Genomic DNA, 26,830 nt, shown 5'->3' on the forward strand with positions numbered 1-26,830 from the left:
TTTAATGTAATATTTTTGAGACAGGGTCTCACTCTGTCACCAAGGTTGGAGTGCAGTGGCATGATCTCGGTTCACTGCAACCTCGGCCTACCAGGCTCAAGTGATCCTCTCCCCTCACCTTCTTGAATAGTTGGGACTACAAACATGCACCACCACACCCAGCTATTATTTTTTTATTTTTTTGTAGAGACAGGGGTCTCACTATGTTGGCCAGGCTGGTCTTCAACTGGGCTCAAGTGCTCCTCCCACCTCGGCCTCCCAAAGTGCTGGGGATTACAGGTATGAGCCACTGCTCCCAGCCCATACCTTCCTTTTCTAACTTTATTTGGCCACATTTTTACTGAAGTTCTTTGAGTAATACGGTTGGAAATGGTGTATGGGGTGGTGTACTGTTTGTGTCCCTGTTGTCGAGAAATGTAGAATTTTTTCCCTTTTAAACTTGATTCATAGCTTGTCTGGGATCAGAATTTTAAGGTCATAGTTCTCCCTCAGAATTCTGAAAAATTGCTCCTTTGACTTCTAGCAGTTAATGTAGCAGATGAGAGGCCCAATGCCTATTGGAATGTCTTTCACTGGTTCATAACCTGATATTTCTGTCTGGAAACCTAGAGCAGTTTTATTTTGGCAATTCAGAAATTTAACTAGATTAAATGTCTAGATGTCTAACATTTTTATTCTTCCTGTTCTGACATTACAGATGTTTTAGATATGGAAACTTAGAGATTTCTTAGGGAAACTTTCCTATCTGTTTTATTGCTTTTTCTCAATTCATTTTGATATATTGTTTTTCAAGATACTGATTTATTACCCAGGTGGGTTTGTAATATACTCATAGCAATTATATTATAATGTACGTATAATAACTGCTGCATTGCCATGTTGGAGGAGTCAAAGTAACTAATAAAGGATGTCTGTGATGATATAAGTCTTGAGAAAAGCATTGACAGGCAAAAATAAATAAATATACACATACGTACATAAATTCAATAAGGCATTCATTTGAGTGGTGTTAGAAATGTGCATGAGAATTTTCATGACTTCATTTTGGGACTTGTTATTCCTTTTCAGGATCGAAAGTTAACCAAAGCTGAGCAGCAAAGATTCAAGGAAGAAGCAGAGATGTTGAAGGGTCTCCAGCACCCCAATATAGTTCGATTTTATGATTCCTGGGAATCTATATTAAAAGGAAAGAAATGTATTGTATTAGTGACTGAACTAATGACATCTGGAACCTTAAAGACGTAAGTTGACCCTGATAGTACCAATGGAGTTTTATTTGGAAATAATTTCCAGGAGTCATAACAATTTTTATAAAATAAAACTACTCAAAGAATTTGTAGAATCTGGCTAGTGCAGTGGCCTGTAATCCCAGTACTTTGGGAGGCTGAGGAGGGTGGATCTCTGAAGCCCAGTAGTTCAAGACTAGCCTGGGCAACATGGTGAAACCTTGTCTCTACCAAAAAAATACAAAAATTAGCCAAATGTGGTGGCACACACCTGTAGTCCCAGCTACTCAGGAGGCTGAGTTGGAGGATGGCTTGAACCTGGGAGGTGGAGGTTGCAGTGAGCCATGATCGTGCCACTATATTCCAGCCTGGTTGACAAAGCCAGATCCCGTCTCAAAAAAAAAAGAATTTATAGATTCTGAAACTAGTGTCTGTTTTAAGTTAGGGTAAAAAAATTCAGATGTTAATGAAGTTTGTTAAAAAATAGAGTGCTGAGAAATCAATATTTGTGGGATATTATAGAATTTTAGAATTAGAAATCGTTATAGAGAATATAATTTTATTTTATTTTATTATTTTTTGGGACAGGATCTCACTCTGTTACCCAGACTGGAGTGGTCCAGTGGTGTGATCATGGCTAACTGCAGCTTTGACCTCGCTGGGCTCAAGTGGCCCTCCCACCTCAGCCTCCTGAGTAGCTGGGACCACAAGCATACACCAACATGCCTGGCTAATTTTTTAAAATATTTTTTGAGAGATGGGGTTTCACCATGTTGCCCAGGCTGATCTTGAACTCCTGAGCTAAAGCAGTCTGCCCACCTCAGCCTCTCAAAGTGCTGGGGTTATAGGATTAAGGAACGATGCCCAGCCATAATTTTATTTCATAGAAGATAATATTTCATAGAAGATAATATGGAGGGCTTTGTCAAGTTCAAATATCTAGTGAGCAATACTATTATGGTATTCTAATATAGTATTATAGTATATTCATATAGTATTATAATATATAGTATAACATATAGTATTATATAGTCTAATACTATAGTATTATAGGCTATCAAATAATAATAGTCTTATTTCTAATAGCAACTATTCATTTGGTGAATAATGACTTGTAAATATTAAATGTGGTTTAATCACTTGCAAATATTCAATATCACATAAACTTTTTGTTTCCTAGCATTTCTGTGTATACTAAAATTTTACATAGTTTAACCTTCTCGTGACTTTATATAAGCAGTTGCTAGGTAGTAGACAAGGACTTTTTAAAAAAATTATGCTGTCATTCTACAAAAGGCCACTCTGGAATGATTCTTACTTTGAATTAAAAATGCTACACTTAGCTAGGGGAGGTGGCTGATGCCTGTAATTCTAGCACTTTGGGAGGCTGAGGCAGGTGGATCATCTGAGGTCAGAAGTTCAAGACCAGCCTGGCCTACATGATAAAACCCTGTATACTAAAATACAAAAATTAGCTGGGCATGGTGGTGCGCCCCCATAGTCTCAGTTACTTGGGAGGCTAAGGCATGAGAATCACATGAACCTGGGAGGCAGAGGCTGCAGTGAGCAGAGATTGCACCACTGCACTCCAGCCTGGGAGACAGAGTGAGACTTTGTCTCAAAAAAAAAAAAAAAAAAAAAGCTACGGCTTGGTAGGATGTCTTATCTAAGAATGAGGTCTTAGATTTAAAAATTTTTTTGCCAGAACAGACAATAGAAAACAACTCAGTGATGGGAATCATAGTGCATAAGTTGTTTGCTTATGTGATTTACCTTAATAGTATTCATATAATAAGCTGGACATGTTTGTTTACACATGGTCTTTTGTTTCTTTGTATAGGTACTTAAAACGATTTAAAGTCATGAAACCAAAGGTCTTAAGGAGCTGGTGCAGGCAAATTTTAAAGGGGTTGCAGTTCTTGCACACTAGGACTCCTCCTATTATTCACCGGGATCTGAAGTGTGACAATATTTTCATCACGGGACCCACTGGATCTGTGAAGATTGGTGATCTAGGATTAGCCACCTTAATGCGCACATCCTTTGCTAAGAGTGTCATTGGTGATTAATGTTTTATAGTTTACTGGTTGGGTAAAGAGAGATTTTTTTCAACTGTATAGGTCTAGAACAGGGATCAGCCAGCTATGGCTAATAGGACGAATGTGGTTCACTGCCTGTTTTTGTAAATCAAATTTTATTAGAATTTTATTAGGACTGCTTTTACACCTACAAGTGACAGAGTTGGGTAGTTGTGTGACAGAGACCATACAGACTGCAAAGCCTAAACAATTTACTATCTGGCCTTTAACAGAAAAGTTTGCCAACATTGGGCTTAGACTGAATTTGCTTTGAAATACCTATTATGTATTGGCTTATTTCAGAGACATCCTAATGTATTTTTTGTGGGATTATATTTATATTTAGGATTATTGAAAGGTTCTGAAGACAAAAGGAAGACAGTTTACTAAGTTATTTCAGAAAAAAGTAAAAAGGATGGAAATAAAAACATATTATTTATCATTACCTAATCTTGAGTATTACAAATTATATGTATTATCAGTATGGAAAATTAAAAAAATTACTTCAGTGCTTTATGTAAATGTAGCAAATATTCAACAAATTGTATTCTTTTATTTATTTATTATTTTTTTTGAGACAGAGTCTTGCTCTGTCACCAGGCACCAGGCTGGAGTGCAGTGGCGTGATCTTGGCTCACTGCAACCTCCGCCTCCTGGGTTCAAGCAATTCTCCTGCCTCAGCTTCCCGAGTAACTGGAACTACAGGCGCGTGCCACCACACCCAGCTAATTTTTGTATTTTGGTAGGGTTTCACATGTTGGCCAGGATGGTCTCGATCTCTTGACCTCATGATCCGCCCGCCTCGGCCTCCCAAAGTGCTGGGATTACAGGCGTGAGCCACTAAACCTGGCCAACAAATTGTATTCTTAAAAATTTGCGGCCGAGTGCAGTGTCTCATGCCTGTAATCCCAGCACTTTGGGAAGCCGAGGTGGACAAATCATGAGGTCAGGAGTTCGAGACCAGCCTGACCAACATGGTGAAACCCCGTCTCTACTAAAAATGCAAAAATTAGCCAGGCATGCTGGCGGGCGCTTGTAATCCCAGCAGCTGGGGAGGCTGAGGCAGGAGAATCGCTTGAACCTGGGAGGTAGAGGTTGCAGTGAGCCAAGATCGTGCCACTGTACTCCAGCCTGGGCAACAGACCAAGTCTCAAAAAAAAAAAAAAATTTGCTTTGGGAGAGTAGAAATTAATGCAGATAATCCTTATGGGAAAGGGGATATGATCTTGGTGGATACATTTTTCTCTTTCGTAAAAACATGGTTATGGTGTTATTTTGTAGGAACTCCTGAATTTATGGCCCCAGAGATGTATGAAGAACACTATGATGAATCCGTAGATGTTTATGCTTTTGGAATGTGTATGCTGGAAATGGCCACGTCAGAGTATCCTTATTCTGAGTGTCAGAATGCAGCTCAAATATACCGTAAAGTAACTAGTGTAGGTATAACTTTTTTCCTTTTACTTAATCAGTTACCACATTTCATGTTGAAATTAGTTAAGTTTGACTTAGTGAAAACTAATTTTGGTCTAGCTTTGGGTAACAGTATTAAATTTAACACTTGTAATGCAACAAGCCTTAGATTTATACTGTATGACTATACTTCATTAGAGTCATATAAAATGCTTTGTATTAATGTCTTTGGGAAAATGTATAGCTATATCATTTATATATATTTATTTGTAAGGAATTTTTAGTTATTTATTAGATGGATCTTATTTTTCAAAGCTGAATAATAGAGACTGACTATGTGGGTTCTTCTAGGTCTAAAAGCCTTTTTATGAAAGAGCATTCAAAATATAGTTCAATAGATACAGTATTTGAGTCCCTGCCATGAGTAAATTTTTGTGTTAGAAATTGTAAGGAATGCAAAGATGAGCAAGAAGTGTTTGCTACCCTCAAAGAGCTTACATTTCTAATATGGTATAAATTCACAAATGACTATAAAATAAGAGGATGAGACTATAGTAAGGGGCATAAGGAAGGTAGAGGCAAAGTATTATGCTTGTTCAAAGGAGGAGTACTTCATAACCAGTTGGGCGGCTCAAGACAAGCCATGAAAGATTGTTTCAGGTAGCTTAACAGTAGTAGGTACTGGTTTTTAAAATCCTTTTAAAATTGATCTTATTTTTAATTGACTAATTGTTATTGTACACATTTAAGGGGTACCATGTGATGTTTTGAGATACACACACAAATACACACAATGTGGAATGGTTAAATCAGGCTAATTAACATATCTATCACCTCGCTTATTATTTTGTGTGGCAAGACATTTGAAATTTACTAAGTTACTTTGAAACTTACAATTTTATATATTTTATTGCATTTTAGGTTCTGGGGTACATGTAAAGAACATGCAGGATTGTTGCATGGGTACATACGTGGCAATGTGGTTTGCTGCCTCCATCCCCATCACCTATATCTGGCATTTCTCCCCATGTTATCCCTCCCTAACTCTCTACCCACCGCTGTCCCTCCCCTAGTCCCCCTCAACAGACCCCAGTGTGTGATGCTCCCCTCCGTGTCCATGTGTTCTCATTGTTCAACACCCGTCTATGAGTGAGAACCTGCGGTGCTTGATTCTCTGTTCCTGTGTCAGTTTGCTGAGAATGATGGTTTCCAGGTTCATCCATGTCCCTACAAAGGACACGAACATATCGTTTTTGATGACTGCATAGTATTCCATGGTGTATATGTGCCACATTTTCCCTGTCCACTCTATCATCAATGGGCATTTGGGTTGGTTCCATGTCTTTGCTATTGTAAACAGTGCGGCAGTGAACATACATGTGCATATGTCTTTATAATAGAACGATTTATAATCTTTTGGATATATACCCAGTAATGGGATTGCTGGGCCAAATGGAATTTCTATTTCTAGGTCCTTGAGGAATCGCCACACTGTCTTCCACAATGGTTGAACTAATTTACACTCCCATCAACAGTGTAAAAGTGTTCCTATTTCTCCACATCCTCTCCAGCATCTGTTGTCTCCGTATTTTTTAGTGAGCGCCGTTCTAACTGGCATAAGATGGTATCTCAATGTAGTTTTGATGTGCATTTCTCTAATGACCAGTGATGATGAGCATTTTTTCATGTGTTTGTTGGCCTCAGATAGGTCTTCTTTTGAAAAGTATCTGTTGATATCCTTTGCCCACTTTTGAATGGGTTTGTTTGTTCTTTTCTTGTAAATCTGTTTTAGTTCTTTGTAGATTTTGGATACAAGTCCTTTGTCAGATGGGTAGATTGCAAAAATTTTTTCCCATTCTGTTGGTTGCCAGTTCACTCTAATGATTGTTTATTTTGCTGTGCGTAAGCTCTGGAGTTTAATTAGATCCTGTTTGTCTATTTTGGCTTTTGTTGCCAGTGCTTTTGTTGTTTTAGTCATGAAGTCCTTGCCTATGCCTATGTCCTGAATGGTTTTGCCTAGATTTTCTTCTAGGGTTTTTATGGTGTTAGGTCTTATGTTTAAGTCTTTAATCCATCTGGAGTTAATTTTAGTGTAAGCTGTCAGGAAGGGGTCCAGTTTCTGCTTTCTGCATGTGGCTAGCCAGCTTTCCCAACACCATTTATTGAACAGGGAATCCTTTCCCCATTGCTTGTTTTTGTGAGGTTTCTCAAAGATCAGATGGTTGTAGATGTGTGGCATTGCCTCCAAGGCCTCTGTTCTGTTCCATTGGTCTATATCTCTGTTTTGGTACCAGTACCATGCTGTTTTGATTACTGTAGCTTTGTAGTATAGTTTGAAATCAGGTAGTGTGATGCCTCCAGGTTTGTTCATTTTGCTTAGAATTGACTTGGCTATGTGGGCTCTTTTGGTTCCATATGAAGTTTAAGGTGGCTTTTTCCAGTTCTGTGAAGAAGGTCATTGGTAGCTTGATGGGGATAGTGTTGAATCTGTAAATTACTTTGGGCAGTATGGCCATTTTCACAATATTGATTCTTCCTAACCATGAGCATGGAATGTTTCTCCATCTGTTTGTGTCCTCTCTTATTTCCTTGAGCAGTGGTTTGTAGTTCTCCTTGAAGAGGTCCTTTATATCTTTTGTTAGTTGTATTCCTAGGTATTTTATTCTCTTTGTAGCAATTGTGAATGGCAGTTCGTTCTTGATTTGGCTCTCTTTAGGTTTGTTATTGGTGTATAGGAATGCTTGTGATTTTTGCACATTGATTTTATATCCTGAGACTTTGCTGAAGTTGCTTATCAGTTTAAGGAGATTGTGGGCTGAGACAATAGGATCTTCTAAATATACAATCATGTCATCTGCAAATAGAGACAATTTGACTTCCTCCTTTCCTATTTGAATACCCTTTATTTCTTTTTCTTGCCTGATTGCTCTGGCTAGAACTTCCAATATTATATTGAATAGGAGTGGTGGGAGAGGGCATCCTTGTCTAGTGCCTGATTTCAAAGGGAATGCTTCCAGTTTTTGCCCATTCAGTATGATATTGGCTGTGGGTTTGTCATAAATAGCTTTTATTATTTTGAGATACGTTCCGTCCATACCTAGTTTCTTGAGGGTTTTTAGCCTAAAGGGTTGTTGAATTTTGTCAAAGGCCTTCTCTGCATCTATTGAGATAATCATGTGGTTTTTGTCTTTGGTTCTGTTTATGTGGTGGATTACGTTTATAGACTTGCTTATGTTGAACCAGCCTTGCATCCCCAGGATGAAGCCTACTTGATCGTGATGGATAAGCTTTTTGATGTGCTGTTGCAATTGGTTTGCCAGTATTTTATTGAATATTTTTGCTTCTATGTTCATCATGGATATTGGCCTGAAGTTTTCTTTTTTTGTTGAGTCTCTGCCAGGTTTTGGTATCAGGATGATGTTGGTCTCATAAAATGATTTGGGAAGGATTCCCTCTTTTTCGATTGTTTGGAATAGTTTCAGAAGTAATGGTACCAGCTCCTCTTTGTACGTCTGGTAGAATTCAGCTGTGAACCTGTCTGGACCCGGACTTTTTTTGGTTGGTAGGCTGTAAATTGCAGCCTCAACTTCAGCCCTTGTTAGTGGTCTGTTGAAAAATTTCAACTTCTTCCTGGTTTAGGCTTCGGAGGGTGCAAGTGTCCAGAAATTTATCCTTTTCTTCCAGGTTTACCAGTTTATGTGCATAGAGTTGTTTGTAGTAGTCTCTGATTGTAATTTGTATTTCTGTGGAGTCACTGGTGATATCCCCTTTATCATTTTTTATTGCATCTGTTTTATTCTTCTCCCTTTTCTTTTTTATTAATCTGGCTAGTGGTCTGTCTATTTTGTTGATCTTTTCAAAAAACCAGCTCTGGATTTATTGATTTTTTTGAAGGGTTATTTTGTGTCTCTATCTCCTTCAGTTCTGCTCTGATCTTAGTTATTTCTTGTCTTCTTCTAGCTTTTGAGTTTTTTTGATCTTGCTCCTCTAGCTCTTTCAATTTTGACAATAGGGTGTCGATTTTAGATCTTTCCTCGCTTCTCTGGTGGGCATTTATTGCTATAAATTTCCCTCTAGACACTGCTTTAAATGTGTCCCAGAGATTCTGGTACCTTGTATCTTCATTCTCGTTGGTTTCGAAGAACATCTTTATTTCTCCCTTCATTTCATTGTTTATCCAGTTGACATTCAGGAGCCAGTTGTTCAGTTTCCATGACGTTGTGTGGTTCTGAGGTAGTTTTTAAATTCTGAGTTCTAATTTGATTTTACTGTGGTCTGAGAGACTGTATGTTATGATTTCCATTCTTTTGCGTTTGCTGAGGAGTGATTTACTTCCAATTATGTGGTCAATTTTAGAGTAGGTGCCATGCGGTGCTGAGAAGAATGTATATTCTGTGGATTTGGGGTGGAGATTTCTGTAGATGTCTATTAGGTCTGCTTGGTCCAGATCTGAGTTCAAGTCCTGGATATCCTTGTTAATTTTCTGTCTTGTTGATCTGTTTAATATTGACAGTAGAGTGTTAAAGTCTCCCACTACTGTTGTGTGGGAGTCTGTTTCTTTGTAAGTCATTAAGAACTTGCTTTATGTATCTGGGTGCTCCTGTATTGGGTGCATATATATTTAGGATCGTTAGTTCTTCTTGATGCATTGATCCTTTTACCATTATGTAATGCCCTTCTTTGTCTCTTTTGATCTTTGTTGGTTTAAAGTTCATTTTATCATAGACTAGGATTACAAATCCTGCCTTTTTTTGCTCCCCACTTTCTTGCTAAATCTTTCTCCATCCCTTTATTTTTACCCTATGTGTGTCCTTGCACGTGAGATGGGTTTGTTGAATACAGTACACCGATGGGTTTTGACTTTTTATCCAATTCACCAGTCTGTGTCTTCGATTGGGGCATTTAGTCCATTTACATTTAAGGTTAATATTGTTATATGTGAATTTGATCCAACCATTTTGATGCTAGCCGGTTGTTTTGCCTGTTAGTTGACACATTTTCTTCATTGTGTCGATGGTCTTTACCATTTGGTATGTTTTTGGAGTGGCTGGTACTGGTTGTTCCTTTCATTGTTTAGTGCTTCTTTCAGGAGCTCTTGTAAGGCAGGCCTGGTGGTGACAAAATCTCTCAGCAATTGCTTGTCCATAAAGGATTTTCTTTCTCCTTCACTTATGAAGCTTAGTTTGGCTGGATATGAAATTCTAGGTTGAAAGTTCTTTTCTTTAAGGATGTTGAATATTTGCCCCCACTCTCTTCTAGCTTGTAGGGTTTCTGCGGAGAGATCCGCTGTGAGTCTGATGGGTTTCCCTTTGTTGGTAAGCCGACCTTTCTGTCTTACTGCCCATAGCATTTTTTCCTTCATTTAAACCCTAGTGAATCTGACGATTATGTGCATTGGGGTTGCTCTTCTTGAGGAATATCTTTGTGGTGTTATCTGTATTTCCTGGACTCGAATGTTGGCCTGTCTTGCTAGGTTGGGGAGGTGATATCCTGAAGAGTGTTTTCCAGCTTGAATTCATTCTCTCCATCACATCCAGGTACACCTATCAAATGTAGATTAGGTCTTTTCACATAATCCCGTATTTCTTGGAGGTTTTGTTCATTTCTTTTCACTCTTTTTTCTCTCATCTTGCCTTCTCGTTTTATTTCATTGAGTTGATCTTCAATCTCTGATATCCTTTCTTCTGCTTGGTCGATTTGGCTATTGAAACTTGTGCATGCTTCTCGAAGTTCTCAGGCTGTGTTTTTCAGCTCCATCAGTCATTTATATTCTTCTCTAAGCTGTTTATCCTAGTTAGCATCTCATCTAACCTTTTTTCTAGGTTCTTAGTTTCTTTGCATTGGGTTAGAACATGTTCTTTTAGCTCTGAGAGGTTTGTTATTACCAACCTTCTGAAGCCTGTTTCTGTCAATTCATCTGATTCATTCTCCATCCATCTTTGATCCCTAGCTGGTGAGGAGTTGTGATCCCTTGGAGGAGGAGAGGCGTTCTGGTTTTTGGTGTTTTCCTCCTTTTTGCACTGATTTCTTCCCATGTTAGTGGTTTTATCTACCTGTGGTCTTTGTAGTTGGCGACTTTTGGATGGGGTCTCTGAGTGGATGTCCTTTTTGTTGATGTTGAAGCTGTTTCTTTCTGCTTCTTAGTTTTCCTTCTAACAGTCAGGCTCCTCTGCTGCAGGGCCGCTGGAGGTCCACTCTAGATCCTGCTCACCTGGGGATCGCCCGTGGGGGTGCAGAACAGCAAGGGTTGCCACAGGTTTCTTCCTCTGCTATCTTTGTCCCAGAATGTTTCCCGCCAGGTATCGGCCTGAGCTCCCCTTTATGAGGTGTCTCTTTGGGTATATGGGGTTCGGGGAGCTGCTTGAGGAGACAGTCTGTCCCCTGTAGGAGCTCAAGTGCTGTGCTGGGAGCTCTGCTGTTCTGTGCAGAGCTGTTGGGCAGGTACCTTTAAGTCTGCTGCAGCTGAACTCATAACCACCTCTTTTCCCAGATGTTCTGTCCTAGGAAGGTCAGCTTTGTTTATAAGTCCTTGTTGTGCTCCTGCCCTTTTTTATAGATGCCCTGCCCCACACAGAGTAGTCTAGTCACAGTCTGCCAGCAGAGGTATTACTGAGCTGCTGCAGGCTCTGCCCTGTTGCTTTGTGAACTGCCTAGGTAGTGAGGGACGCCCTTCCTCCCACTGAGCTGGACGATCCTGGATCCAGCTGTGCTTCCTGCGAAGCTCTCAATCCAGAGCGTTTCAGATTGCTTGTTTTATGGGGGTGGTACCCGCGAGCCAGATTGCCTGGCACCATGTCTTAGGCCCCTCCCTTTCAGTTGAATGGGCAGCGCTGTCTCCCAGGCGTTCCAGGCACCAGCCAAAAAGGCAGCCCAGACTTGTGTCAGTTTCTGTGCTCTGACGCGGCACCGGCTGAAACTGCCACGCTAGTGGTGCTTTTTGGCCTGGGAATCTCCTGGTCTGTGGGCTGTGAAAACTTGTTTGGAAATGCGGTGAGCACTCACCCTCTGTGCTGCTCTCACTGGGAACTGCACTCCAGAGCTGTTCCTATTTGGCCATCTTGGATCCCCCCCACAGTATATTATTATTATAGACTGTAGTTACCCTGCTGTACAGTAGATCTCAAAACTTATTCCTCCTGTCTAACTACAACTTTTACCTTTTGACCAATAACTCCCCGTTTCCTCCCCCACAACTCCCAGTTTCTGGTAACCATCATTCTACTCTTCTAGGAGTTCCTTGTTTTTAGATTCCATGTGTAAATGAGATCATGCTGTATTTGGCTTTCTGTGCTGGCTTATTTCACTTAACATAATGTCTTCTAGGTTCATCCACATTGTCACAAATGACAGAATTTTCTTATTTTTTTAAGGCTGAATAGTATTCCATTGTGTGTATATAACATATTTTCTTTATTCATTCACTGATGAACATTTAAGTCATTTCCATATCATGGCTATTGTGTATAGTGATACAGTGAACATAGGAGTGCAAATATCTGTTTGACATGCTAATTTCAGTTCCTCAGGGTATGTACCAAGAAGTAGAATTGCTATGGTAGTTCTATCTTTAGTTTTTTTGAGGAAATTCCATACAATTTTCCATAACAACTGTACCATTTATATTCCCATCAACAATGTACAAGGGTTCCCTTTTCTCTGCATCCTCACCAACACTTATCTTTCATCTTTTTGATAATACCCATTCTAACAGATGTGAGGAGGTACTGTTTTTTAATGCATGCGGTATACCACATACTTTTTTGTGTTGTTTGTTTGTTGAGATGGAGTCTCGCCCTGTCACCCAGGCTGGAGTGCAATGGTGTGATCTCGGCTCACTGCACCCTCCATTTCTCAGATTCTAGTGATTCTCCTGCCTCAGCCTCCCATGTAGCTGGGATTACAGGTGCACACTATCACGCCTGGCTAATTTTTGTATTTTTATAGAGACAGAGTTTCACCATGTTGGCCAGGCTGATTTCTAACTCCTCATGGTGGATCATGGACCTCATGATCCACCTGCCTCAGCCTCCCAAAGTGCTGGGATTACAGGTGTGAGCCACCACGCCCGGCCACCACATACTTGAATCTTTATCCCCTACAAAATAGGTGCAATCTTCAGTTTACAGATGAAGAAACCGAGAATCAGAGATTGTGCCTTGCCCAACTTCCCGCAGCTACTGATAATGATGGGTTTTGACCCTAAGTCTGTCTGACTCTATATGTTTGTGTAAGGAGACAATGAGAAATAAGGCTATAATCCAGAATGTGGGACATTCTATAGGAAAAATGACCTAGTTTCTCCAACAAATAAAGAAAAAGGAAGGAAGGCTTTTATAGAATACAAGAAAGAGACTTAAGAGTAGTGATGAGCTGGTAAATGTTTAACAACTGATTCTTTGAAAAAAGAAAGAATGCTGACTTCTAGTATTTGCTGATTTTTGTGGTATAAATATTCCCACCAAGGCTGATTTCAAGTTACCAGTGTGACCTCACTGAATGAAGAGTTGGGAAGACGTGCAGTGTTGTACTCATTGTATGGTTATTTCTACTATACAGATAGAGTAGCTGTAAACAACCTCAAACACATAAATAATAGTCAACTGTAGTAAAATAGTTAGGGAGTGATGTTTTCAGTGTTTATTACCTTGGCTTTGTTTTGTTTTGTTTTGTTTTGAGACAGAGTATTTTGTCACCCAGGCTGGTGTGCAGTGGTAGGTGCAACCTCCGCCTCCCGGGTTCAAGCGAGTCTCATGCTTCAGCCTCCCAAGTAGCTGAGATTACAGGCATGTGCCTCCATACCTGGCTAGTTTTTTTGTATTTTCTTTTTTTTATAAAGATGTGGTTAATCTGGTCTTGAACTCCTGACCTCAGGTGATCTGCCTGCCTCGGCTTCCCAAAGTACTGGGATTACAGGTGTGGGCCACTGCGCCCAGCCTACCTTGGCTTTTGATGTAGTTTATTTAATTTTAAACTTTTATAATTTAGTTTTTAAAAAATAACCATGTTTAACAATTGGCTTGTAGAATTTCTGAAAATGTAATATTATTTGTGAGCTGGTATGAGCCAGCTCATGCACACCCTACCCTGTGGACCTTGTTTGGATCCTGATTTGAACAAACCAACTGTAAAAAGACATCATTTAGACAGTTTTGAAAATTTGAGTATGGATTGGGTTTCAGATGATATTTGATATTAAGGAATTGATGAGTATTTTAGGGGGGATGATTACAAGTTTTTGTTCTGTTTTTTTGTTTTTTTTTTTTTTGGAGACAGGGTTTGCTCTGTTACCCAGGCTTGAGCGCAGTGGCACAATCTTGGCTCATTATAGCCTTGACTTCCTGGGCTCAGGCAATTCTCTCACCTCAGCCTCCCTGGTATCTGGGACCACAGGTACTTACCACCACACCTGGCTATTTTTTTTTTTTTTGGTACTTTTGTGTAGAGATGGGATTTCACCATGTTGCCCAGACTGGTCTGGAACTACTGAGCTCAAGCAATCTCCCCGCCTTGGCCTCCCAAAGTACTGGGATTATAGGCATGAGCCACTGTGCCTGAGCTACACAATTTTTTAAAAAAAGTCCTTATTTGCTAGAGATGTAAACTGCAGAATTTATGGGTGAAATGACATGATGCCTGAGATTTGCTTTAAAATATTCCAGGATACAATATGTGTGGGGGTAAATAGCTGAAACAAGGTTGACAAAATGTTGATTGTTGTTGAAACTGGTGATGGTTACACAGGACTTTATTATGCTATTCTACTTTCAAGTATGTTTGAAAATTTCTGTAAGAGCTCAGAAAAAGAGGTAAGGCTAGAATGTGTTTTTAGTTTTGGCCCATATTTTGGAAAGCCATAAATAGAAAAGAATTTTGCGTTAAATTTTGTAAGTTACAGTTCCTGAACTGTTTTTACTTATGAGCAGAGAAAGGCAGTAATTTGCCCAGGCTGAGAAATGAGTAATCACTGGGAATCAAAGAGGGCTTTTTCTATAGGTAGAATAACAGGTCAATTTTATTAATTTTTAAAATTAATTAATTAATTAATTTATTTATTTATTTTGAGACAGAATCTTGCTCTTGTTGCCCAGGCTGGAGGGCAATGGCGCCATCTCAGCTCATTGCAACCTCTGCCTCCCAGGTTCAAGTGATTCTCCTGCCTCAGCCTCTAAAGTAGCTGGGATTGCAGGCATGTGCCACCATGCCCGACTAATTTTGTATTTTTTTTAGTAGAGATGGAGTTTCTCTATGTTGGTCAGGCTGGTCTCAAACTCCAGACCTCAGGTGATCCACCCGCCTCAGCCTCCCAAAGTGCTGGGATTACAGGTGTGAGCCACTGTGCCAGGCCTAAAATTTATTTTTATTTTTATTTTTTTATAGCACTTTGAGTTGCTGTTTTAATAGGTCCATTTTTTGAATAATGACTTTATTATTTTACATTAAAGTCATTAAAAATGCCGTATCACAATTCAGATTTCCATCTATCTTAAGCTTCTACATTTTAGGGAGTAAATTAACTCCTAATTTCATCAGATTTATCTAGTACGTAATACTGGGCTTTCTGATTTTATGTCCTTTGAGGTATCATGACAGGCCTAGAAATAGATGTTAGATTGCCTCATTCCATAACAATTATTCTTTGCATTGTACCTTTCTGCTTCCAGCTTAATTTGGAATTTTCTATTAAATGACTGCAATGATTTTACTTGGGTTTTTTTTTAAATCTAAAATGCTTAAATAAAAGATAACAGAATATAGTATCACATGACACTGGTTAGAATATTAAAAAAAAAGATAACAGAATATAAAATAAGCAGATTCAGGCAGCCAACACAGTTATTATAGAAACATTTTGAATTGTCTGGACTTAATTTATTTGTTATTGAATTCCTAGAACCTGATAATTAGCTTGAGGTATGTACTCTCAATATTTTATTATTGCTCAAGGATAAAAATAATACAGATTTCTTAAATATATAAGTACATATATATGTTAATATGTATACATATATACACACATTTACACATATGTATCTACTGATTGCTCATTGCTTCTAGCCATTCTAGAAAACTGAAATATATTGAATTGGGCTGGGTGTGATGCCTTATGCCTGTTAGCACTTTGGGAGGCTGAGACAGAAGGATCATTTGAGCCCTGGAGTTCAAGACCAGACTGGGCAACACAGCAAGACCTTGTCTCTACAAAAAGAAAAATAAATTAGCTGAGTTTGGTGTCACATGCCTGTAGTCCCAGCTACTCTGGAGGGTGAGGTGGGAAGAACCTGGAAGATCGAGGCTGCAGTGAGCTGTGATCATGCCACTGCATTTTAGCCTGGGTGACAGAGTGAGACTCTTTCTTAAGAAAAAAATATATATACATATATATATAGAGAGAGAATTGGAATGTTTGAAATAGAGAAGGCTTTATTTTGAATTTTCAAAAGGTTTTTAAAATAGCATTATTTTCTTATTTCAAAAAAATACATATTATATTTTGTTAATTAGAATTATACTGTATGTACTGTGTGTACCTTTTGGGATCCTATTTTTCCCTACTTAATATACATTATGAGAATTCCCTATGTCATTAATTATTCTGAGAACAATTTTAGTTTCTGTATATTGTCATATATACCTGCAGGTCTAGATTTGAAAAACATACTATATATATAACTTAATATGTGTAACTTTACCTCTGTTGTCAGAGGTTTAAATTATTTACGGTTTTTTACTGTTATTTATAGCCAACAACCTTGTCAAAAGGTTATTAAGCTTATGCTCTCTCTCTATATATATGCATATATTTACACATATTTCATTTAAAACTTGAGTATGGTTTAGTGATAAAAATAATGTTTAATAAATGTCATGTTGACTTGGGCTTTCAACTGCATCATTTGTTACTAGAAACCATTTTTTTCTCCTAGGGCATAAAACCAGCCAGCTTCAATAAAGTCACTGATCCTGAAGTGAAAGAAATCATTGAAGGATGTATTCGTCAAAACAAATCTGAAAGGTGGGTGCAATTGTAGCAAAATGACATAAGTGAAAGATGCATTTTCCTCTTATCTTGCATTCAGTCATTTTCTGATCTTTCAGTCATGCCAAGTTTGACTTTTGAGTAGAAGCCAAACCATACTGTCTTGATTGAAGTGTATCAGTACATGTTGTTTGCCATTTTAGACTTGAATATCATGTGCTGAATTTTTCTTGAACTGACGTTTGGGTTGTGTTTGTGTGTGTGTGTGTGTGTGTGTGTGTGTGCATTTTGACATTTTCATCACCTTCACCCATCAGCTTAACAGTCAGTAGGTCCTCACAGGTTAATTTGCTTCTAACAGTTGAGAGTGGGCAGATTTTTAAAAATTTGATTATATATCCTCATGTCACTGTAATGACAAAGCTAATATGGATAGAAGAAGTATGTATTCAAGAAATCGTATTCCACATTTATTTGTCTCACAATTTGTGTTTGCCTTATGGACAACTCCCATTACTCTTAGCTTTTGCCTCCCTTTAGGTTTTATTTCTTATTTAATTTTTAATTTTTTCTTTTTTGAGACAGAGTCTCGCTCTGTTACTCAGGCTGAAGTGCAGTGGTGCAACCTCAGCCCGCTGCCACCTCTGCCTCCCAGGTTCCAGTGATTCTTCTGCCTCAGCCTCCCGAGTAGCTGGGATTGCAGGCACATGCCATCACACCTGGCTAATTTTTATATATATATGTGTATATATATATATATAAATTTATATATATTGTATATATATTTATATATAATAAATATATTTAAAAATATTATATAAAATATATATATTTTATAATATATATAAAATATTTATATAAATAAATTTATATATATTGTATATATATTATATATAATAAATATATTTAAAAATATATATTATATAAAAAATATATATATTATAATATATATATCATATTTATATATATATATATATATATATATATTTGAGACAGAGTTTCACTCTTGTTGCCCAGTCTGGAATGCAATGGCTTCATCTCAGCTCACTGCAACCTCCGCCTCCGAGGTTCAAGTGATTGCAGGCATGTGCCACCACACCCGGCTAATTTTATATTTTTTTTAGTAGAGATGGAGTTTCTCCATGTTGTTTAGGCTGGTCTCAAACTCCCGACCTCAGGTGATCCACCCGCCTCAGCCTCCCAAAGTGCTGGGATTACAGGCGTGAGCCACCACACCTGGCCTAATTTTTATATTTTAATAGAGATGAGGTTTCACCATGTTGAGCAGGCTGGTCTCCAATTCGTGGTTTCAAGTGATCCGCCTGCCTCAGCCTCCCAGAGTGCTGGCATTACAGGCGTGAGCCACCATGCCTGGCCTGCCTCCCTTTAGTTTCAGCTTTAGACAATTGCTGACTTTAAATTGGTGGGTTCGTCTTTTGATTTTTGCTTCCTTATTTATAATTATTAGTAAAGGTGATAGATCCTTAGTAGAAATTTTCATGGGCTTATTGGCCATTTGTATATCTTTGCAGAAATATCTATTCAACTCTTTTGCCCATTTTTAATTGGCTTGTTTTTTTTCTGTTGTTGTTGAGATAGGAGTTTAGGCATGCTTTTAAAAATGAGGCTAAAAATACTATGTAGAAGTAGCTCTTTTAGTTCAGATTCTGATTGTTGTTTGTACAGCCTTTAAATACGTTCTATTGCCAAAGAACATTGGAATACTGAAAAGGATTCATAGCATATTAGTATATTGGAAAAAGCACAGGCTTCAACATCAGACTTAAAGTCCAATCTGGACTCACACTTAGCCCGTGTGATCTTGAGCAAGTTAGTTGCATAAAACAGGTATTATTTTAATGACTGAGAGGATAATAGGCTGAGCGTGGTGGCTTACACCTGTAATCCTAGCACTTTGGGAGGCCAAGGCAGGAGGATCACTTGAGGCCAGGAGTTCAAGAGCAGCCTGGGAAGCAAAGTGAGACACTTGTCTCTACAAAAGATTAAAAACAAAAAAATTAGCCAGGTGTAGTGGCACATACCTGTAGTGGCACATACCTGTAGTCCCAGCCCCTAGGGAGGCTGAAGTGGGAGGACTGCTTGAGCCCAGGAGTTGGAGGCTGCAGTGAGCTTTGATCATGTCACTGTACTTTAGCCTAAACGACAGAGTGAGACACTGTCTTAAAAACAAACTGACTGGGCACAGTGGCTCTTGCCTATAATCCCAGCGCTTTAGGAGGCTGAGGCAGTTGGATAACTTGAGGTCAGGAGTTTGAGACCAGCCTGGACAACATGATGAAACCCCATCTCTATAAGAAATACAAAAAATAGCTGGGCATGGTAGTGGGTACCTGTAATCCCAGCTAACTGGGGGGCTGAGGCAGGAAAATTGCTTGAACCTGGGAGGTAGAGGTTGCAGTGAGCTGAGATCGTGCCACTCACTGCATTCCAGCCTGGGCAACAGAGTGAGACTCCACCTCAAAACAAGCAGGCAAATAAACTAAAATAATTTTACTGTAAATAATAAAAATTTTATAGTAAAAATTTACTATAAATAATACAGTAAAAATTTTTATTGGGAAGCAGAGGGCTTTACTTGGTTGTGCCTCCTTAAACACATCTTGCTTTAGTCTTAAAAGTAATTCATTTGAGCAAGCTTTTTCTTTTTTTTTAAAGTCAACTTTGTATGGAATGATGGCTTACTCTATTTATGACACTGTCTTAGTTAAGTATTTGTCATTTGGTCACTAAAAATGCAGGGGGTTGAAAATCCTCAACTTAGAAGATACCATGCTGTCTATATACTTTTTCTGTTTAAGTAGTATAGGAAGATGTCTCTGTAGACTATGCAGTACATCAGTTTCAGTTCTCCCTGGCTTGTAATACAGAGAGTTTAAATATTATGTATCTGTTGTAAAAGTTACTAAAATAAATTAACTTACCCAGCTTGTAAACAAATCTTTTGAAGCTATGACCTTTATTTCTCTTCAGAGATTGTTAATCCCTAATATTAGGCTAGGGTTGTATCCATTATATGTATACTCTGACCTAAAACCAGAGTTAAATACAAAAACCACTGGTCTTTCCTGAACCACATTAGCTTCACCCATGGCATTCTGTAAAGAGTAAAGTACACTGACTAGATTATTGTTAATGGAACCGGTGACTTCTATTTATAACATTTGTAAAAAGAGTTTGAATTTTTAATTTACTTTAGAGTTTATAAATCTGTAAGAGTTTTTGGTTCCCTTTGCTAAGAATCTACTGTTTGAGTCTGAATAACTTAAGCCAGTGGCTTAGGGAAATTTGCCTAACATATACGAAACTACTTCTCCAATTCTCATTAGGCATCATTTTTATGTATGTTAAACTTTGTCATTTAGATGTATTACTGGTAATAATCCATTTTTTTTTTTTTTGAGACGGAGTTTCACTCTTGTTACCCAGGCTGGAGTGCAATGGCGCGATCTTGCCTCACCGCAACCTCCACCTACTGGGTTCAAGCAATTCTCCTACCTCAGCCTTCCGAGTAGCTGGGACTACAGGCGTGCACCACCATGCCCAGCCAATTTTTATATTTTTAGTAGAGATGGGGTTTCACTATTGTTGACCAGGATGGTCTTGATCTCTTGACCTCGTGATCCACCCACCTCGGCCTCCCAAAGTGCTGGGATTATAGGCGTGAGCCATAATTCATTTTTAATTGAAGTCATTCATATGCATGTTAGTTGCAATTTCTTTGCATCCCTGATAAGTTGGATGTAAGATTTGTTGTTGTTTTGCTTCTGCAGGATCTGTTAAAGAAAGAGATTTGGTTTTTATTTATTTTTATTTTTATTTTTTATTTTTTACTTATTATTATTTTTTTTTTGAGACAGAGTCTTGGCTCCGTCGCCAGACGCCAGGCTGGACTGCAGTGGCGCCATGTTGGCTCACTGCAACCTCCGCCTCCCGGGTTCAAGCAATTCTCCTGCCTCAGCCTCCCGAGTAGCTGGGACTACAGGCGCACGCCACCATGCCCAGCTGATTTTTGTGTTGGCCAGGATGGTCTCAATCTCTTGACCTTGTGATCCACCCGCCTCGGCCTCCCAAAGTGCTGGGAGATTTGGTTTTTATAACAAGGCAGATTAATGATAAAATTGATAGAAAATGTAAAATAAGTTTTTTTGCTTTCATACAATTTTTAGTAAAGGGTCTACATCTTGCTATGATTGGAAGAACTGATAATGAGTTATATGTTTTGTTTATTAGGTTGTCTATCAGGGACCTATTAAACCACGCATTTTTTGCTGAGGATACAGGACTGAGGGTGGAGTTAGCAGAAGAAGATGATTGCTCAAATTCATCCCTGGCTTTAAGACTCTGGGTTGAAGACCCTAAAAAATTGAAAGGCAAACACAAGGACAATGAAGCTCTTGAATTTAGTTTCAATTTAGAAACAGATACACCTGAGGAAGTAGCATATGAAATGGTAAGTTAATCATACCACTATTCCCCTCACCTCTTATTACATCAGGGTTGATTCCTTTCTCCTTCTTATTGCTTTCTTTCCTCTCATTTTCTTTAAATTGTGATGTTGTTGTGAACTATATCACTGTGACACAGTATATTAAATTTGTATGTACAGCATAAAGAATAATAAAGCTCTACATTTATTAAGAAATAGAACATTACCACTACCTTAGAAGCCACCCAAGTGTCTCTCTCATTTGCGTTTCCCTCCCTCATCACCATGAGTAATATCTACCCAGACTTTTTTATTTTTGAGACAGTCTTGCTCTGTTACCCAGGTTGGAGTATAGTGGCACAATCTTGGCTCACTGCAACCTCCGCCTCCTAGGTTCAAGCGATTCTCCTGTCTCAATTTCCCAAGTTGCTGGGATTACAGGCGCCTACCACCATGCCTGGTTAATTTTTGTACTTTTAGTAGAGATGGGGTTTCATCATGTTAGCCAGGCTGGTCTCGAACTGTTGACCGCAAGTGATCTGCCGGCCTTGGCTTCCCAAAGTGCTGGGATCACAGACGTGAGCCACTGCATCTGACCCTCTACCCAGACTTTTGTGTTACTCATTTCTTTGTTTTTCATCATAGTCAACCTAAGTAATATATTGTTTTGTTTTGAAAACCAAATAGCAAGCACGCACCTAGCTGGTTACGGGAAAGGGCAGTATTGGTACAATTAGGTGAAGAGTTCTCAGGAGAGGATAAGCTGAAGAGAATCTCTCAGTCATAGTGAGTCTGGCTTCAGTTTCCCTAAGAGTTTACAAGAGCTGCTTCTGGGGAAGTCAGAGGGAAAGGTTCTGGATGAGGCCAGGAAAATACACCCACGTCTCAGCACAGTCAGGGCACCTGCAGGACTGTTAATGCAGACCAGAAATTAGTTGTCTGGTTACCGTATGGTTTGATGGGGAGTGGGTCGCTCTGACTCTTCACTTCTAATTTCTCTGTGATCAGCCCCCACCCTCAATAGTAAATCACAGCAGGCAACTTCTGTGGGGTGAAATGCATGTCCACACCTGCTCCAGGCAGCTGCAGTGCTGGTGGAAGGGTATGCAGGAGCCGAAGCAGCACATACTCAAAACCAGCCAAGTACAGACCGTCTGAGCCAGACTCACCTGGGCATTCTGGCCTCAGGTTAAAAAGCAGGATGGAGCAATGACAGTGGGGACTTTGAAATGACAGTCTTTAACATGTCTTTCTGATCATACTGTTCTAATCTGGAATGATTACTTTGGACATCCGGTACACAAGTGTCACCCTGGCATTTCCCTTTACCATCTTCCTAGACTTCTCTTTGCTTCACTCCTGTATTTAATTTTGGGTTTCCTGAATCCCGTGTCTTTCTCTTTCTTGGCATATCCTTTTCAGTGACACACTTCCTCTGCTAGCTTCTTATGAAAGAGTACATGGGAGTTAAATTCTCTGACATTTACATGCATAAAAACACCTTTTTCAGCCACATGCGGTGGCTCATGCCTGTAATCCCAGCACTTTGGGAGGCTGAGGCGGGTGGATCATGAGGTCATGAGATGGAGACCATCCTGGCCAACATGGTGAAACCCCGTCTCTACCAAAAATACAAAAATTAGCTGGGCATGGTGGCACACACTTGTACTCCCAGGTACTTGGGAGACTGAGGTAGGAGAATCGCTTGAGCCTGGGAGGCGGAGCGGAGGTTGCAGTGAGCTGAGATCACTCCACTGCACTCCAGCCTGGCGATAGAGTGAGGCTCCATCTCAAAAAACAAATAAACAAAAAGAAACACTTTTTTCTATATTCATATTTAGTCAATCATTAAAGGCATTTTATGTTGGCATTTTTTTTTTTAATTTGGAGTTATTGCTCCAGGCTCTACTAGCTTTCAGCATTGCTGTTAGGTCCAGAGTTGTTATGATTACTGATCTTTTGCATATGACCCATTGTTTTCCTCTCTGGAAGCTTGTAATATCTTCTCTTTCTTCTTAGTGTTCTAAAATTTCAGTGATGTATCTTGATTTCGTCTATCTTCAACCATTGTTTTGGATACTCAGTGGACCCTTTCCATCCATCAACCCATATCCTTTAGTTTTTGGGAAATTACTTGAAGTATTTTGTTAATGATTTCTTTTTCTTTGTTTTCTCTTTCTGGAACTGCTATTATTTGGATGTTGAGTGTCTTGGACTCATTCTTCAATATTCTTATCTTTTCTGTTTTCTACCATTTTGTCTTTTTATTCTCCTTTCTGGCAGATATTACCAACTTTACTTTCTAAGCCCTCTATTGAGTTTTTCGTTTCTGCTATCATGTTTTGAAGAGTCTGTTTTTATTTTTTGTCTGTTCTTTTTTAAAAGTCAACATTTTGTTCTTTGTTTTATAGATACAATATTACCTTATATCTCTGTCATAGTCTGTTTCTTCCAAGTTGCTGGTTTTCTCTTTGTTGGTTTTGTGTTCTATCTTTTTTTTTTTTTTTTTTGAGACAGTTTCGCTCTTGTTGCCCAGCCTGGAGTGCAATGGCACAATCTCAGCTCACTGCAACCTCTGCCTCCCGGGTTCAAGTGATTCTCCTGCCTCAGCCTCCTGAGTAGCTGGGATTACAGGCACCCATCACCATGTCCAGCTAATTTTTTTTGGTATTTTTAGTAGAGACAGGATTTCACCATGTTGGCCAGGCTGGTCTCGAACTCCTGACCTCAGACAATCCACCTGCCTCAGCCTCCCAAAGTTCTGGGATTACAGGCATGAGCCACTGCGCCTGGCCTTGTTCTGTCTTCTTTTGAGAGGCTTTTTTCATATTTCTGGTAAATCTTGGCTGTCTGCTAATGATTAATAGTAGGAGACTATATTAGTTTTCTATTTCTATGTAACAAGTTACTACAAATTTAGTGGCTTAAAACAACACCCCCCACCCCTTTTTTTTTGAGACGAAATTTTGCTCTTGTTGCCCAGGCTGGAGTACAATGGCGTGATCTCGGCTCACCACAACCTCCGCCTCCCAGGTTCAAGCAATTCTCCTATCTCAGCCTCCCGAGTAGCTGGGATTACAGGCATGCACCACCATGCCCGGCTAATTTTGTATTTTTAGTAGAGACGGGGTTTCTCCATGTTGATCAGGCTGATCTTGAACTCCTGACCTCAGATGATCCACTGGCCTCAGCCTCCCAAAGTGCTGGGATTATAGGCGTGAGCCACCGCACCTGGCCAACAACACCCATTTATTATCTCACAATTCTGTAGGTCAGAAATCCTGGTGGACTTGGCTGGATTTTCTGCTTAGGATCTCATAATGCCAAAATCAAGGTGTTGGCTGACCTGGGCTCTTCTCTGGAGATTCTGGGGAAGTATCTGCTTTCAAGCTCATCCAAGTTGTTGGCAGAATTCAGTTCAATGCAGTTATAAGACTGAAGTCCCTATTTCCTTGCTGGCTATTAGCTGGGTCCACTTTCAGTTCCTAGAAGTCACTCTTCAGTCCTTTCCCATGCCTCTACCCCATCTTCAAAGTCAGCAATGGCATATTGAATCCTTCTAGTGCCAGCAGCTGGTAAAAGATTCACTCAGATAACCTGCCGAGATTAAGGCCAATTGTGCTATATATTATATAGCAAACACAGTGATGGGAGTGATATCTCATATTTATAGGTTTGGGGATTAAGAGGGAGCATCTTAAAGTAGATTCCAGAACTAAGAATGATATATCATGGTACTTCCTCAAATGATCTTCTCTACTGCTCAGCCCTGTTCCTCTGAGATGACAGGGCAGAACCTTTTCTTCTCTCTCTCTTCTAATGCCTAGTAAGATGTAGTACATCACTGTTAGCATACTTGCCTCTGCCTAGAATGTTGATCCTCACTCCAAACTTCTGCACATCCCTCAATAGTGTGCATGTTCCTTTTTGGCTTTAATGCAGGTCAGAATTTATCTTCCAGGCTAGATGTGATGGCTCATACCTGTCATCCTTGCACTTTGGGGAGGCCAAGGCGAGAGGATTACTTGAGCCCAGGAGTCTGAGACCAAAGCCCAAGCAATATAGGGAGACCCCGTCTCTACAAAAAATTAAAAATTAGCCGGGTGTGGTGGTACATGCCTATGATCCCAGCTACTTGGGAGGCTGAGGTGGGAGGATCACTTGAGCCTGTGAGGTCAAGGCTGCAGTGACCTATCATCATACCACTGTATTCTAGCTTGGGCAACAGAGTGAGACCCTGTCTCTCAAAAAAAAAAAAAAAAAATAGAATTCTTCTGTGACAACGCTTACTCTATTTCCTCCAGAGATGCAGTGTGCTCCTACTTAAGACCTTTACAGCAGCTCATTTTTAGCTCATTTCAAGTTATGTCCATTTCACACCACCAGATAGTGTGCTCATACAGGACAAAGCACTGACTTAGTCACCTATATCTGGTACCTAGTACCACACACATTGTAGACACTTAATGTTGCTAAATAAGGAAACCTTTTTAATCCTTCAAAAAACTTAATGGCAGTTCTAAATTACCCGTGATAAGGCTACATATACCGAAACATCAAATTGTTTTGTTTGTTTTTATTTAAAGTCTGAATTATTTTAACAATACTTGGTAATAGTATTGATTTTTCTCGTGCCAATTAGAGGCTCTGACATTTATGTATGTCTTTGTTTAACGAGAATATAGAAATATATTAACCATTAATTTGGAATTTTGGGGCATAAAATAACTGCTAGTAAAAAAAAAAAGTTAAAATTGGCCGGGCATGGTGCCTCACGCTTGTAATCCCAGCACTTTGGGAGGCCAAGGCAGGCGGATCACGAGGTCAGGAGTTTGAGACCAGCCTGGCCAACACAGTGAAACCCCGTCTGTACTAAAAATATAAAAAAAATTAGCTGGATGTGGTGACGGGCGCCTGTAATCCCAGCTACTCGGGAGGCTGAGGCAGGAGAATTGCTTGAACCTGGGAGGCAGAGGTTGCGGTGAGCTGAGATTGTGACATTGCACTCCAGCCTGGGTGACAGAGCAAGACTCCATCTCAAAAAAAGAGTTAAAGTCTTAAATGTTAAAGAAGTCGTTTGCTTATTATGTTTTGTTTGTAGGTCAAGTCTGGATTCTTTCATGAAAGTGATTCCAAAGCTGTTGCTAAATCCATTAGAGACCGGGTGACCCCGATAAAGAAGGCAAGGGAGAAGAAGCCTTCTGGCTGCTTGGAAGAACGCAGGGATTCTCAGTGCAAGTCTATGGGGAATGTATTCCCTCAGCCCCAGAATACAACTTTGCCCCCTGCTCCGGCTCAGCAAACTGGAGCTGAATGTGAAGAAACTGAAGTTGATCAACATGTTAGACAACAGATTCTACAAAGAAAACCACAGCAGCACTGCTCCTCTGTTACAGGTAACACAGTTACAACTTGTAAAAGCAAATAAACATGAAATTATATTCCCTAATCTTTATTTATTTTGAAAGGCAGTGATCAGTGGCCTATTTTGTTTCTTTTCCTTTTTGTGTATTTGCTTATCTTTAAGTAGCACTACTGTGTTTTTCACAGCATTCTGTTATCTATCATGTCATCAAGCCTTTTATAAAACCCCTGAAATAGACTGTTTTGTTAAGTGACTTGTCTAAGGTGCTAGTTGCAGAAGGATTATAATCTAGCATCTGGTTTTGTTCAGGGTATAAATAAAATG

General features: G+C 39.4%; 1 protein-coding gene across 2 annotated transcripts in view; it reads left to right on the forward strand.

The window, feature by feature from the left end:
- The window catches only part of WNK3 (WNK lysine deficient protein kinase 3), a 176,505-nt gene that overhangs the window by 45,141 nt on the left and 104,534 nt on the right, over nt 1–26,830 (forward strand). For both annotated transcript variants that reach the window (XM_064364323.1, XM_064364322.1), the window contains 6 exons: nt 1,069–1,241; nt 3,067–3,287; nt 4,586–4,743; nt 16,642–16,730; nt 20,946–21,165; nt 26,243–26,537. In XM_064364323.1, the coding sequence (XP_064220393.1) occupies nt 1,069–1,241; nt 3,067–3,287; nt 4,586–4,743; nt 16,642–16,730; nt 20,946–21,165; nt 26,243–26,537 (1,156 nt within the window). The remainder of the gene's footprint in view (nt 1–1,068; nt 1,242–3,066; nt 3,288–4,585; nt 4,744–16,641; nt 16,731–20,945; nt 21,166–26,242; nt 26,538–26,830) is intronic.

Source organism: Aotus nancymaae, unplaced genomic scaffold (genome assembly GCF_030222135.1).
Source record: "Aotus nancymaae isolate 86718 unplaced genomic scaffold, 86718_ANA_hifiasm-v0.15.2.pri h1tg000058l, whole genome shotgun sequence".
Taxonomy (NCBI): domain Eukaryota; kingdom Metazoa; phylum Chordata; class Mammalia; order Primates; family Aotidae; genus Aotus; species Aotus nancymaae.